Consider the following 16,009-nt stretch of genomic DNA (forward strand, 5'->3'; position numbering starts at 1 on the left):
ATCATACCATGCACATGTGGATAACAAATGTTATTAATTAAAATAATGATTAAAGAGCTGGGGGTAAATGTAGGAATAGTAAAGGCAAACTAATAGTTAAAGCACATAAAGAAATGTGCTTTGGCATTGTTTTGACAGAGGGGCTTTTTTTTATTTCAGTGCTTTGCATCTTTGTTTAACTTGATAGTCTCTACCAAGGCTGCAAACCACTTCCTCTTAAAGCAAACCTTTAAATATGAAGAGAATTACAGAACACTGCACATTTCTGGATATAGTATCTTCTTAGACAATGGCAATAATTATTGGATTTTAGTAATGTCCACTTTTTTACTTCACTTTTTAGGCACTGGCTAAAGTCTTATATATGTCTTTATAAAACATCAATGTAAAAAATATGTTCCCAAACATCTGTGTATCTAAATTTCAAATAGCTAATAATCAGTAAATTATGTCCTGTTCTGATATGAAAGAACAAGCATTATTGATGTAATGACAAGAAACGTAAAATTAACAATAGCAGAAATCCAACTTGCCAAAAAAGGAAGATTAAAAGAAAATCTACAAAGGAACGTGATACACGAAAGAAACATGTCAGCATATTCAGCCATGGCTTACTCAAAAGAAATATGATTCTATAATTATGACATTGGAAGAAAATGATTTCAATAATTAGAGAAAAATACTTACTTGTTTCACATTTTCAGCTAAGAAGACAATATAAACACTACAGAATCCCAGCTGTGTTATCACCAGAAAAAAGTCAACCACACTCCTGAAAAAAGGTACCCACAAATAAGTATCACGAAGAGTTGATGAAATGTCAATTATATACTTTTAACTACTTAAAACATTTTATAATATATAACAGTATATATTCTTTTCACTTCCTTAAAATAAGAAATAGAACTTAAAGTATTTATTTTCTACAAAAATCACATATTTATGATCACCAGATGTCATTAGAATTATTATTGAGCAAAAGAATGTCCCATTAAATTAAAAGACCAAAATTTCCCCATCATTTATTTCTGAAATTCAATAGTTTGAGTATCTGCTTATAAAATGATTTCACAAAAATATTTCTTCTTTTAGACTAATCACATCTCTCCTACTTCTCAGGATCTTTATCAGATCAACGTAGTATAATTTCCCAGTCCTCCCAACTTCATGTCATTTGCAAACATGATGAGCATACTATTATCCAAATCACTAGTAACAATATGGAACTGGAGCAGACTAGGGGCACGGCCCTAAATCATACCAGAGACCTCTTCAGTAGCTTAGTTCTGTCCTTATTTTTTTAATGAGATACTCTAGAAAATTCCAATTACATAAAAAATGGTGTACAGGAGTGGGGAAGGGATATCCTCAGTCAAATCAGCATTATTTGGGTATGGCAGTCAAGTTACACATTTGCCTACATGTTATTAACATACAGCCCATACTTCTCAATTTTGTTGTGGGAACAATGAGTGAATACAATAGCATGCTCTTACTAACTCATTATAGTCTCTTGTTTGACTGATGTCGAGCTGTCAAATAATCTGGTTTACAAATCTATAGACCCTCCTCTCCCATATGAAACTAAAAGAGCCGTTGCCTATTTTCATTCTTGCCATAACTCAACAGTTCTCCATGCTTCTTTGGGGACCTCATTTGTAAGTAATTTTGGTACCCTAAAATGAATTCAAGTTTCTTCTGTCTGATGAATTACACTGAAGTATACCCTTAAATCTCTTAATTCAACTTTGATTTTAGTATCCCACCAACAATCATTCCAGCCACTTCTATCTGAAAGCCATTCTTCTTGATAGAAAAAACTGACAAGGCTGCCTCTAGACTAGGGCAAAATAAGGAAGAAGATACATTTCTGGGGGCAAATCCCTAGGGCATTAGGCTGTTTTCTTCCTTTTCCTACTCAGTATATCAGGAAATCTGAGCAGCAGGTAAACAAATCTAAGTTCATGAAAATCCCCAGAAAGGCCACAGTTAACCATAAACCTATGCCATTAACACTGTTCTTTTTCTTCTAATTTGCACTGCACTGTAGTATACTCAGCATTTTGTTGATTACCTATGCCTATTTTTCCAGTCCTGTATTCATCTGACTTTGGTTAGCCATGTCCATCAATGATGGTTACATTTAAACAATAAGATAATAAAATAAGAATATGCTAAAGTACATACTTCAGATGTCTTATGATCATGTAGCTAAATAGCACGATTTTACTTGAAATGATGAGACTGCAACATTTTTCTTGCTTTTTTTCCTTTACTTAAAAAACTATTGAACATGATTATAGGTTACCCAGGTGCTTTGTAAATATCATTTTATTTAAACTACTATAAAATAATCCTGTGAATTATTATTATAAACTCATTTGATAGTGAGAAAACCAACAATAACAACAAAAAAGATAATTTGACCCAGATCACAAAACTGAAAAATGGCGGAGTTGAGATCTGAACTCAAGTCTGTCTAACTCTAAAGATTATGCTTATTTCCCCAACTTTTTCATGCTCTATTCATGTATCTTGTCAGGTTAAAATACGTAAAATTCAATGTAATTTCAGTAATCAGATATTAATAATATAGAAAGTACTTACCGTCCCCATGCTGCTTGCTTCTGAAGACAACTCCAAGGACTTACTTCCATTGCAAAACTCACAGTGTCACTATAACCTAATGTTGACTTTTTAAACCTGTAATTTAATGACATATATGTAAATGAAAAAAATTTGAGTTGATCCATAAATCCTTCCCTTGAAAAGAACACCAAATGAATGCAAATTAATGAATACGGGGCTATGCTCTGACAGGACTTTTTGAAATTTCAAGATCTGCATACTCCTAAAGTATGTCTCGTGAAATTTAAAAATTTTGTATCTGTCCTTATAACTAATAGATTAGTTGTTATCTATTGTTAAAGTTTATATATTTGTAGAATTAATGTAACATAATATTTGTGCTTCCTGATTTTAATATTTCAATTACCTAAAAACATCAACTACATTGTTCATGCCTCTATTATTCCATTCTTAGAATAGCATTATTTAATAGATCTATAGAGGGCTTTGCAATATATTTTCACAGAAACTATTTATTTGATCCTTAAAATAGCCCCATGAGGTAGGTATTATTTCCCCATGTCCTCTCTCCCATTTTTTTTCAAGTATACATTGTTATTTAAAGATCACAAATGACTTGCCCAGTGTTAAGAAATTTAACAACGGTCTTAATATGAGAATATTAGTTTACTAGAACAGGCAATATTTATTTTCTAAAAAGTTGGTCCATTGTCCAGAAGCATTTCATGATACAAATACAAAGAAAAAAGAATATTATTTTATTGACTATCTACCAAGCCATATATCAGCAAAGAGCTTCAAAGTCATTATATCCCAAAATTACTAATAAATTGAAAACCATTACACTGTAACTAAAAGCAGTACTGCTGCCTCCATTTCCCCATACATCTTTCCTGATTTTTTAATTTACACTAAATAAAAGAAACCATTGTATTGTATTGCACAAATAAAACAATATTTCAAAAGAAGTAAATATATTCTGACCAGATTTCAATCATGTGAAATGCTTCTTTTTTCTGTATTTATTACCTTAGACTTGTTTATATAGATTATAGAAAATATAGCTGCTAGTTGCAAAACACAGTAGAAATATGACTATCTGATGCTTTAAATAACTACACAGCTTTAAAATAAATTAAATAGACTTAATGAATCCACATTTACCTCTGACATAGAAAGTGACTGCAACGTACCAAAATGTGCATACAATGAACAGAAATAATTCCTATAAACACAAGGCTGATTGGTCCAAGCTGTAGGGGGAATAATTATAAGGTTTAAATGTTAAAGGTTAACAAAAATTAAGTTGTCTTATAAGCAATGAAACAACAAGCAACTCATTTGCAAAGAATAAATATTTGCTGGACAAAATAATTAAAGTCATTTGCATAAGAGAAACCTAATAAACTTGATAAAGGATTTCAATAATACTTAAGACAACCACATATGATTCCGTGTTATCGACTTGGCTATCTACACCTATGGAGCACAGATATGCAACACAGTAGGATAGAATACAGATCATATTTAACATGAGATGGCAGTCCACCACTCTTAGTGTCCCACCAAAATAATGATATGCAACTATGAGTCATTATCTAAATGACTGAAAAAAAAGTACTGTAGCAATATGGATTTGTGGGCAATCCATTTCTATAGATTGCTTTTGGAGCACTTACTATGTGTGAGGAGAAACTGTACCTAGAAAATAATTATTTAAAAGAGTGATAGATAAAAAATTTTCAAGTATTTATTACTAAAATTAAAGTGATGTTTGGATTATTGAGATATAGACAAAACATTGCCAAAGTTTATTTTTATAATAAGAACATTTTAAGTTTCTCTAAATTAGGGTGAACAAAGTCAAATGCAGAGAAAGATGACAGTTAAAACAGTTTTTAGAAAACTAGCCAATTGGAAAAAGGTTAAATATAATTTATTGCTTTATAAGTGAATGTTCCCTATCAAGAGTCTCTGTAACTGCAGTAATTAGTTCTAACAATAAATATCTGTTTTCAAAAGATATTGTTATTCCTTTTCCTAACTATTGTTCTTTAAATCTGAAAACTACATATTTTATTCTGAATCTAAAAAACTATACAATTTCACCAACAAAAATGATCTGCTCTACAGATATGTTTGTTGATATGAGCACACTGCCTAAATCCCTGAAAATCCAAAAGAATAATAACACATAACTATATCTGGAAAACCCAATACTGTTTTAGGATCTTTCTGTCAAATAATATGAATTAGTAATTAAGTAGAAATGAAAAGAGTAATTAATTCTCATTTTTGTTAAATATTATAGTTCATATAACTTTATTAGTATAATAACTAAATTATTGTCTAACTGTCATCTGTCCATGTTTTATTTGACTAGGCCAGATGTTAACTTGTGGAAATTTGTGCTATAAATTAAGACTGATAACTGTATCTTAACTAGAGATTACAGTAAGTCTTACCACTATGCCTGCATTTTTTATTGCCAGTGGAAGTCCCAAAAGGCCAGTTCCAATATTTCCTTTAAGAAGATGCATAAGAGTTTGTACAAATCTGAAAAGTAAAAGTTGTCAGATTTAAACATTTAGAACAAAAGCTATTAAAATCACATGATCATGGTTTTAGCATTAGAAGAGAACTGAAAATTAATTAATTAATTTGATTCCTAGGCAAGGAATCAAATAACATTTCCATCCAATCAGAAGTTAAACGGGCCAGAAGTCATATTTGGTTAAAGCCCCTCTTTGCCATTTAAATGTGGAATAACAGGGTTATTATGGAGATTAAATGAGGTATTTAAGTAAAAGTATTTTTGTACATCTTAAAGTAATACAGAAAAGGTAATTTTCTCACAAGATTCTTTGCTGCTATAATATTCAGAACACTGTTGAAGATTACGGCTAGGCTGATAAGAAAGAAATTGACTGATACTGTATGTAATCATGGTACTAAAAATATTTGATCTTTGATCTATGATTAAACTAAGAGGAAGTTAATTAAAAGAAAAAAATACCCATTTTAAAATTATGTAAAAGATCAGGCAAGATAAATGTTAATTAACTTCTGGACACCATGAACTCTTTAAGAAAAGTTTCCAAGAGACATTTGAAGGAAGTCTCTTGACCAAGAAAATAAATTAGAAAGAACAGCATACATTTTAAACTTACGAAACAAAAACGCTTGCTTAAAATTTTTTTCAGTTTATGCTATTCTTTTATGATCAATTAACATTTTACTTTGCTTAAGCATTAAATTACTATTAGAACAGAACTTACTTAAATCTATTAATGATGACAAAAGAAAAAAGATTTTAAGAAGTTTCACTGCTTTCCTAGCATCATGACTTTGTTTCTTACCATTCATTCAGCATTGTTACCTACATCCCACGTCTAATTCCTAACCATGTCAGAAGTCACTTCCTTTACAATTTCTGTCCCTCTCCGTCAGATCTCCCTTCAAGAACCACAACAATTGATAGGTATCATCTCTGTGGTAATTCCTATACACTGCTCTCTAATTTAGATGTATTTCTTCTTTCTCAGACTATAAACACCATGAGGGTGGGAACTGTTTTATTCATCTTTGTGTCTTCTGTAGTATCTAGTAAAGTGTTTTGCCTATAAAAGGTGATTACAAAATATATACTGAATGAAAAGGAGACACTTACGAAATCCCCTCTTGCTCATCAAGCTGGTAATGCTTCTGAACAGGCAGGAGCTCCTGCTCATGTTCTTCATCTGATGTGCCATCACAATTCTGCTCATTTATTAAGGGCCTCATCACATCCATATCTTTAAAAAGAAAAACCAAGTACTTCACTATCATTTTAAAAATCGGGTTAAAACTGATATACAGGAATTTTTTTTAAGTAGGCCATATTACTTGTCATCTTTACTATTCATCTTTACTAGTCATCTTTACTATTATACTTCCCCCCAAATTAATTCACATTACTACCCCGAGTATTAATGTATTTAAAAAGAAACAACTAGACTTATTTTCTGGATATTTTGTTTGGACTAAACAGTGTAAAGTGAACAGTGTAAGTATTCAATGCAAACCTTTCTGCTTTGCCTACGTGAGTTTACAGCACATTTTCATAAAATTATAGGTGAGAAATATGAAGAAATAATCAAATGAATTTTTATCTTGTTAGCTTCAAATCATACTACATACATAATCAGATTTTTAAATACTTCAAGAAAATTATAAAGCCATTCCAATTTTTAAAATTTTAGTAACAAAAACTTCTCTAATGTCTAGCAATTTTTTAGCATTTTTCTTTCGAGAAGAAAGACACCAGTAATCATTATCTCTCGTGTTATAGTAAAATTCATTAAATTCACATTTATTGAAATGATTGATATGCATTAGTAAAGTCTGAAGTACAAGAATATTTTTTGAATATTCACATTACAGTTATCAAGTTCAGATAGTTTAATACTGATGCAATACTTTTATTTCATCTACATTCCATAATCCAATTTCATCAGTTGTTCCAATAAAGTTCTCTAAGCAATTTCTTTTCAGCACAGGATCATGTACTGCATTTAGTTGCATTATTCTATTGGTTACCCTTGCCGTTACATTTTTTATGATATCCTTAATCTTTTTTCTTAATATTTTACTCTCTTGTCAGTTTTAAATGGTATCCATGAACCACCTATCACCTACACAGCAATTAATGGTCTTATTCCACTTTTGTCTTTTCCCTGTCCCTTCTTTCACTTTTTTTTTTCAGTTATATTCTTTCTACTTTGGCAATATATATGATGCTTTATATACTGTTATTCCAAACATGTACCCACTCATGGCTTAGATTTGTATCTCTAATCATCACATTAAATGCTTGCTAGAGTCCTCTGCCAAAGTTTCCTCCATCATCCTCTGACTGGAAGAGTTCGTTCTCTTGTCGGATGTGGCTCAGAATGACCTGCAGGGCTTGCTAAAGCGTAGACTGATGCACTCTGATTCCGCAGATCGGGGGTGGGCCTGAGAAAATACGCATTTCTAACTAGTTCCCAGGTGATTCTCCTGTTGCTGATCTGGGAAACACACTTTGAGAACCACTGCTCTAGTCACTTTCTCAGGAAGGGCTTATGGGCACAGTATTCTCTGAGTTTTTACATGTTTTAATCCATTTTTCTGTAACCTTGATATGTCATCCTTGGCTCACGCTTTCTATTCTTGAGTTTTTTGAAAGTGAATGCTGCTCCCCTCTTGTCTTGCTTTGTATGCCACTTTTGAGCAGTCTGATGCCAGACTGATTTTCTCAGCCATTGTAATTTGTTCTTTTTGCACGAGGTCCTGGAGATTTTCTCTCTGTCTTTAAAGTCTAATGATTTTACTATGATATATTTAGGGTTGAGTGTTCTGAATTAATTTTCCCAGCGATACAGTGTGTACATTTAGATTTTCTGTTATTTATGGGAATTTTTCTTGTATTATAGCTTTAAAGAACTCAAGCAAACAATTCGAATATTTTTTCTCCTTTAGAGATTCCAATTACATGTTGGATCTTCTTTGCCTGTCTTCCATTTAAATCAGTTTCTCTCTGACCCTTTTGATGCCTTTCTTACCTCATTTAAATTCTTCTTTAAAATTCAATGACTCTATTAAATTTTCATTTTAAGATATTCTCTCTTGGACCCCTTTATTTATGATTTTTCCTATTGCTAGGCATTTTATGGACAGCAATACTAGTTTGAGAGTTCCCCTCTGTCAGCATACTGAAGTTCAGTTTATTTAATCGATGATGTTGAGTTATTAGTGGCATGTCTTCTGGTTCTCTTTCATTTCTGCAGGCTCTTCAATCCCTCCCACCCCCATTACTTTCTTCTTTCTCAACACTTCCAGGGATCTGGCGTTTCCAATGCTCTCTTTACCTCTTCCTCCACAAGCAATATTTTGCCAAGGCTGCCCCCTCTTGCTCTTGCTAATGTTCAGATTCTTTCCCTGTACTCGTGCTGTGAATTACTACTTCCAGACCTGACCTCTGTTTAGACATTGGATTGTAAAGGTCCATTTTACATGTCTGCATTCTCTACTAAGTGACAGAAATGATGTCTGACTTGTCTACTAATGTATCCTCAGTATTTGAAACATGGTAGATGCTCAACAAACGAATGCATAAAATAAATAAATAAATGCATACAAGAAAAAGCAGCTGTTAAGGAGAAAATATAAGATCAATTTTTAAATCATGTAATTTGAGCTTATACTGAATGAGCAGTTAGAAAAACGATCTGGAGGGAAAAAAAGAATTCTGGGTTAAACATAAAGATTTGAGAATTATATCAGAATGTAGGTAATAAATAACTGCAGCCAAAAGGCAAGATGAGGTCACTGAGAGATTGTATGGAGAAGAGAGCTGAAGACAGAATACTAGGGATCCACTAATATTTTAAATTCAAGAAGAAAGCTGGCCAATGTAACTGAAAGGAAATGATCAAAGCCTCCACTGAGTTTGGTACAACAGACATCTAAAATTGTAGGCACACGATTAAAGTTTTCCAATCAGTGTTGCCCAGAACCACAATCCTTTTCCTGTGAGCAGTTTCTAGCTCAAGTTCAAGGAAGGCAGCACCCATTACCACCACCATATCCTTCCCCTAGGTATTTCACACTGTCATGTCACTGCAACCTCTCTGACCTCATCTCCTACTACTCTTCCCCTTGCTCCGTCCTCTGAGTGCTTACTCCGTCAGAGAGACATGGGGTGAAGAATTAGTGTTTATCTTCTCTCCTGGAACCTCTCCATTGTAGAAAACCAGAAAGATGTGTATATGGAAGTGAGTTAGCAGGACGTTATGGGCGGAATGTTTCTTTCCCCCAAAATTTATACATTGCAAACGCCACACCCCCATGTGACAGTATTAGAAGGTGAGGCCTTAGTGAGGTAATTAGGTTTAGATAAAAGTCATGAAGGTGGAACCCCATGATAGGATTAGTGTTCTTATAAGAGTGTAGCGCTCTCTCTCCACCACATGAGGACACAGCAAGAGGATAACCACCCTAACCAGGAAGAGGGCTCTCAGGAATTCAATCAGCGGGCATTTGATCTTGAACTTCCCCACCTTCAGTACTGTGAGAAATAAATGTTTGCTATTTAAGCCACTCAGTTTATAGTATTTTGTTAAAGAGCCAGAGCTGATTAAGAAATAGGAGTTGCTTTTCCTGGCACAACAGATTCTGATGGCTTACCTTTTGATTTGTCAGTGAGCATGGTGACAAAAGGACTACAATGGCTTTTATGTACACCAGCTTTGCAGGCAGTGCACACTACAGGCAGTGCACACTAATGCAGAGGCACAACTCCTCCCAGAAATTATACTGGTTTCTGGCCCTTCTCAAGAGCCTCTACTGTCATTGCCCTCACCAGTATCTACTGACAATAGCCCCTCCTCACAGAAGGTCTTATGCCTCCTGATGGAATATGTTCAATAAAAGAGGTCGCAATCATTTTCAATTCAGTTTCACAAATATTAATGGAGGCCCAATATGAGTCAGGTACTATTAGGTGCTGGGAATAAAGCAATTACTGAAACTAACAAAAATTCCTGTCCTCGTGGAGCTTAAATTCTAGTGGAAGAGAGAGACAACAAAAACGGTAGGTAAAATAGAGAGCATGTTAGTGTTAAGTTCTAAGGAGAAAAATAAGAAATGGAAGGAGAGCAGATAATTTTAGATAGGATAGCTAAAGTAGACCTCACTGAGAAAGTGGATATTAAAGAAGACCTGAAGGAGGGGTGATGGCGAACAATGTGGCTATCTTGGGGAAGAGCAATCAGGCAGAGGGAAGAACACAGGCAACGGTTCTAAGGATATAGAGAGCCTGGTATAGAAAGGAGGCCAGAGGAGCTAGAGAGGAGTGAGCAAGGGGGAGGGCAGTAGGAGAGGAGATCAGAGAGCAACAGAGAGATGACATACAACCTTGTGGGCTATTCCATGGGACATGAAAGCCACTAGAACAGTGATGACCAATAGAAATATAACGTGAGCCACAAAGGTAATTTAAAATTTTCTTATAACCACACTTTTTTTTAAAAAGGAAAAAGGCAACTGGTGAAATTAATATTAATATATTTTATGTAACCCAACATAACTAAAATATTATCATTTCAATATATAATCAACATCAAAGATTAAGATATTTTATATTCTATTTTCTATACTCAGTCTTGGAAATCCAGTGTGTTATTTTACACTTACAGTATATTTTAATTTGGACAAACCGCATTTCAAATGCACACAGGGGTAAAGTCTACCATACTAGACAACACAGCAGTAGAGTTTCGTGCAGAGGAGTGACATAATCTGATTTATATTTTAACCAGGATTCCTCTGGGCCTATCTCTTCATGTGTAAAATGAGAGTAATAACTTCTACCTCACCATGGTTTTGTGATAATGAAAGGAGATAATGTATATAAAGCATACAGCCTAGCCCTTGGCACAAAGTAATCAATAACTACTAGTTTTCTTCCCCTTCCTATATTACATTAGAAGTAAATCATTCTGCATTGGATTTTTAAATGTAAATCTTTGACAAGAAATTAATTTACTAATAATTAATAACTTTGAGCATTTATGAGCTATAAACTGTACCATAACACTGAGTATGCAAAGACAAGAAAAATATGTTATGCCATCCAGAAGCAAATAGAGATGAGTGGAGGAGACAAATGCTTAAAAACCTAACATGGTTAAAGCTTTAACAGGTAAAACATATGAAATAAAATCAGAACACTCACTTATAGTAATTAAAATTACAAAATCCAATTTACATTATACCAAAGTCTATTATTTGACAACGTCTTGCTGTAATTTTTGACAAAGTGCTGAATTGGGAAGCTCTGAAAAACGCTATGTGATTACTGAAGGTAAGAATTAACAATGCTTTATAAAATAAAACACAATTAAGTAATGGGTATCAAAAACCTACGCCTATTTTTTCTATTTACGAATGGAAAAACCATAGATGAATAAACAATAGCTTCAGTCAATATTATACACCATACATTATACACTATAAGTACATATTAATGGGGCACACAACTGGAACATTCTTAAATTAGGCAGTGCTTATATTGACCAATTATTTCAACCTCACTTTCCTAACCTACAATCAATCTAAATTTCCAGTTTTTAGTCAGAATAAAGAAAAATCACATTAATTTAGCAATATGTATTGAAATCTTCAAAATGTTTATCCTTTTCACCTAGTAATTCCACTTCTGATAAGTTAGTATATAGAGAAAAGGATTTCTTCACAAAGACGTTAATTGAAATATTGTTCATGTTGAAAATTTGGAAACAACCTAAATGTGCAACAATTAGGAAATTGCTAAATTAACTGCAGCACATCTACTTTATAAAGTATTACATTAACATTAAAATAGGGTTTTGAAATCTGAGTAGACAGGAAATAGTGTGTCATATCCTGAAAAAGCTGGATAATCACAGTATGAGTGCAATGATGTTTTAAAGTTAAATAAAAACGAAAGGAAATACATCAAAATGTTAATAAGTTAACAAGGATATAGATGGACAATAGGATCCTGAGTACCTTTTTGTGTCTTTCTCTGGAAAATGTAAAAAATAAGAAAGTAATAAAGTTGCATTGCTTTTATAATAACAAAATAAAGGAAATCATTTACTCATATTTTGGCAATGGACATACTGAAAGAAAGTAAAAATAGTTTCTTTTTTAAAAATAACATAACTCTGCCACCTAACTCTATAATCTACTATCTATATAAGATGGGAACTGCAACAATTTTATTCGTTTCTGAGGTGCAGAAAATATGCACAGCAAGAAACCTTCCAGAGGTCCCCAAAGCCTATGAAACGAAATGCAGACCTTAAGCTATTTATAAAGCTTATGGAAACCTGTGTCTTAACATTGCTACCAGTGCTTTTCACATAGACACACAATTTCTTTAATTCCTCTTTAAATGAAATATTTGGTCATTGTAGAAAATCAGGAAATTATGTAGATAAGCAACATTCTTGAAATGAAAATTACCTCATCCCCCAGAAATTAACAGATAAAATTTTATAGTATAAACACATACTCCCGAGCGTTCTCATTTAGTCCCATGGCTTTAAATACTATCTATATGCTGATGACTTTCGAAGTTATATGCCCAGACAAGACCTCTCACTAACTTTAGATATAATCCAATTTTCCACTCGACATCTGCACTTTCATGTCTAACACATAAACATAAGCTCCATGAGAGCAGAAATCTTGATCTCTTTTGATCGTGGATGTGTTCCAAGTGCCTAAAACAGTGCCTGGCACATAAGTGCAGCTCAATAAATGTATGTTGAATTAATGAATGGACATAACTTTTAAAAAATGAAAACAATTTAGAAACTTTTTTCAGTTAATAAAAATGTATATAGTAAATATCTTCCCATATAAATTTTAATGGCTATTCAGTAGATGGCTATATGGCCATAATACAATTTACCTAAACAATTTTCTTTAACTGGACATTTAGATAGTTACCAGCTTTTCTCTATTATAAATAATGTAATGAACACCTCTTGATAGAAGCATTTGTTACATAACTTATTTTCTTGGGGTATATTTCTAGAAGTAGAATTACTGGGTCAAAGGATATGTGCATTTTTAAGGGTAAACACTATCGTACTGCTCTTATCAGCAATGCATGAGAATGCACATTTCTCCACATCCTCACATAGGTGGGTTATTAATGAATTTAAAACAGTCAGATAGACCCGGGTTCATATCTGGGTTCTGCCATTGATGAGCTTAAATTACTGTATCTATAAAAGGGGGATAAAAATAGCATCTATCTCACACCACTGTTGTGGGGCTTAAAGGAGAAAATGCATATGTAAAGCACTTATTAGCATACTATGTGACCCACAGTAAACAGTCAATAAAATGCTGAGTTTATTTCTACCATTACCATGTTTCCCCAAAAATAAGACCTAGCCGGACAATCAGCTCTAATGCGTCTTTTGGAGCAAAAATTAATATAAGACCTGGTCTTATGTTACTATAAGGCCCAGTCTTATATAAGACTGGGTAGAATATAATATAATATAATTAATATAATATAATATAATATAATATAATATAATATAATACCTGGTCTTAGATTAATTTTTGCTCCAAAAGACATCTTAGAACTGATTGTCCGGCTAGGCCTTATTTTCGGGGAAACACGGTATTATGACTTGAAAGAAATCAAATTGAAGTGCCCTACACATTAATACAGGAATGGCAACCAATTAGTTCCTATAATAAATTATTTCTTGAAAGCTCAACTTCTTTTTTAATCATTTAGCATCGAATATAAAATATTCCTAAATACAAAGCATATAACTGGGGGGGGGGACAATAACATTACTACCCTGATCCTTACTTCTGTTTTCCTTTGGACAGTGGGGAAACTGTAAACAACGTTTTGGACTTCCTGGCTTGCTTCCGACATACACACCCAGAGCACCGCACCCCCAACACACACACTGAGACAGCACAGGGTGTCTTCAACAGCTGCTCCAACTTGATCAGTAACCCAGGGAACACAGTAAATTCCTAACCAAGGCCTTCCCTAGAGCTGGACACGTATACCTCCAAATTAAACAGATAAATGATTATAGAAGGCAGTGCCTGTTCTTTCTCCGTCCTGATACAAATGTAAAGATAATTGCTTCCAGACCCATTCCCACGATTCCGGACGGCGTCACCCGTCTATCCCCCCCAGCCCTGTAAAACTGTGACTCCTTGCATGTACGCACCCAAAACTGCGGATGCACAACTCCATTTTCCTTTGTCCGCCTGCCTACATCAACATTCCCCCGTGTACCTAAAGTTGGAGCACTGTGTCAATGCTTCTTGGAGCTCTGCTCTCGGGCCGTATTCTCAGATGGGCCCAAATAAACATCTCTTTTCTTAAATCTACAAAGGCTCACGCCTTCTCTTCCTTGAACACAGGAACACACACACACACACACACACACACACACGCACACACACGCCTGTGTAGACCGAATTCGAGGCTCGCCACCACCTCCCACGTCTCAGCTCTTCCCAAAGCCCCCAGGAGCGGGGCTTTGCTGGGGTTTAAACCCACTCGGGCCAGACCCACAATACCAAGAGCCTCGACAAAATCCAAACGAAACAAACACAAACAAGAACAAGAACACCACCCGATGCCTCTCCCGGTCTAGAGACCAGGAACTTGAACTCGCATCAGGCCGGACCCCCCGCGTGGGGCAGGCTCCGCCGCGGCCGCCGGGGCACCAGCGCTCGCCCGGCTGCCCAAGGCCAAGCGCAGGCCGGAGCCTCGGGGATCCCGCGGCCGCGCAGCCCCGCGCCACGTCGGCCCGCGCCCCTCCGCGCACGCAGCACCCACCGAGCTCCTCGCGGGCCGCCGCCTCGGCCGCCGCCGGCGCCGCCGCTTCCATCTCTCGGGGGTCTCCAGGACGCCGCCGCCCCGCCGAGCGCTGTCCCGCCGCCGCGTAGCCCGCGTCACCCGAGGCCTCCCCGGCCGAGCCGAGCCGCGCGCCCACGGCCCGGACACACCCCCACCCCACCCCCGCGCGGCGAGGAGCATGCGCAGTGGGGCGGCCCGGCCCGCGGGGCGCGGAGGGGCCAGGGCCCCGGCGGGGCTGGGAGGATGCTGCCAGGGAAGGGCGCCGGGGGTCACCGCCCCACGTGAGGGGAAGCCAGGCCGGAGAAAGGCCGGGCAGACCGGAGAGAAGGGGCGTTTTGGGAGATAGCTGGGGATGGGAGCTCAGAGCAGGCGGACACCCAGGCCTGTAGCTCCCGGGGAAAGGGGAGTGTCTTTAAAGATGACACCTAACTTAAATTTGAGGAGCTCATTTTCAGCATTCTGTAAGGCACCTTGGAGAATGAAAAGTAGGAGGGGATTTGCCTCTCTGTCTGTTGAAGTTCTAATCCTTGGTTCTCGGTCTCTCTATGGTCCCATGTAGAGATAACAGGGTGCACTTGGGTAGAATTTCATTTCGTCAGTTTCACTCTAAGGCTGTTTCAATGCCCTTCAAAGATATTTGACGTTAACCGCAGTGCTGAAAGGAAATAAAGGCTATGAGTAATTACACTGATGTGGTGTCTGATATTAAGCACTATGCATGAATTGTCTTATTTAAGTCTGATGACAAACCTGTGAGCTAATTCTCATGTTTATATCCATTTTATAGATGAGGAAATTAAGGCACACAGAACTAAATAATTTGTCCGAGGATAGATAGTAAACTACTAAAAGGCAAAGATGGATTCTATCTGCAACCAGAGCTGCGGCTCTCGGGTGGGTGCCAATAAATACTTGATGAAGCAAGCTTTTGGATGAAAGGAAAATTATTTTAATTTTAAAGTTGCTTTCATCTAATAGTTTTTTTAAAGTCAAGACACCACA

At 35.8% G+C, this 16,009-nt stretch overlaps 1 protein-coding gene across 2 annotated transcripts in view; it reads right to left on the reverse strand.

Moving 5' to 3' along the window:
• The window catches only part of SLC36A4 (solute carrier family 36 member 4), a 41,067-nt gene extending 25,908 nt beyond the window's left edge, over positions 1 to 15,159 (reverse strand). The window contains exons 1-6 of one of the 2 annotated variants that reach the window (XM_081062597.1): positions 14,987 to 15,159; positions 6,260 to 6,383; positions 5,055 to 5,145; positions 3,754 to 3,842; positions 2,608 to 2,703; positions 688 to 772 (exon numbers count right to left, since the gene is read on the reverse strand). In XM_081062597.1, the coding sequence (XP_080918723.1) occupies positions 688 to 772; positions 2,608 to 2,703; positions 3,754 to 3,842; positions 5,055 to 5,145; positions 6,260 to 6,383; positions 14,987 to 15,038 (537 nt within the window). In that variant the 5' untranslated portion in view covers positions 15,039 to 15,159. The remainder of the gene's footprint in view (positions 1 to 687; positions 773 to 2,607; positions 2,704 to 3,753; positions 3,843 to 5,054; positions 5,146 to 6,259; positions 6,384 to 14,986) is intronic. The other variant, XM_081062598.1, reaches the window with a different exon arrangement.
• Between the last annotated feature and the right edge of the window lie 850 nt (positions 15,160 to 16,009).

The sequence above is a fragment of the Rhinolophus hipposideros genome (assembly GCF_964194185.1).
Source record: "Rhinolophus hipposideros genome assembly, chromosome: 10".
Taxonomy (NCBI): domain Eukaryota; kingdom Metazoa; phylum Chordata; class Mammalia; order Chiroptera; family Rhinolophidae; genus Rhinolophus; species Rhinolophus hipposideros.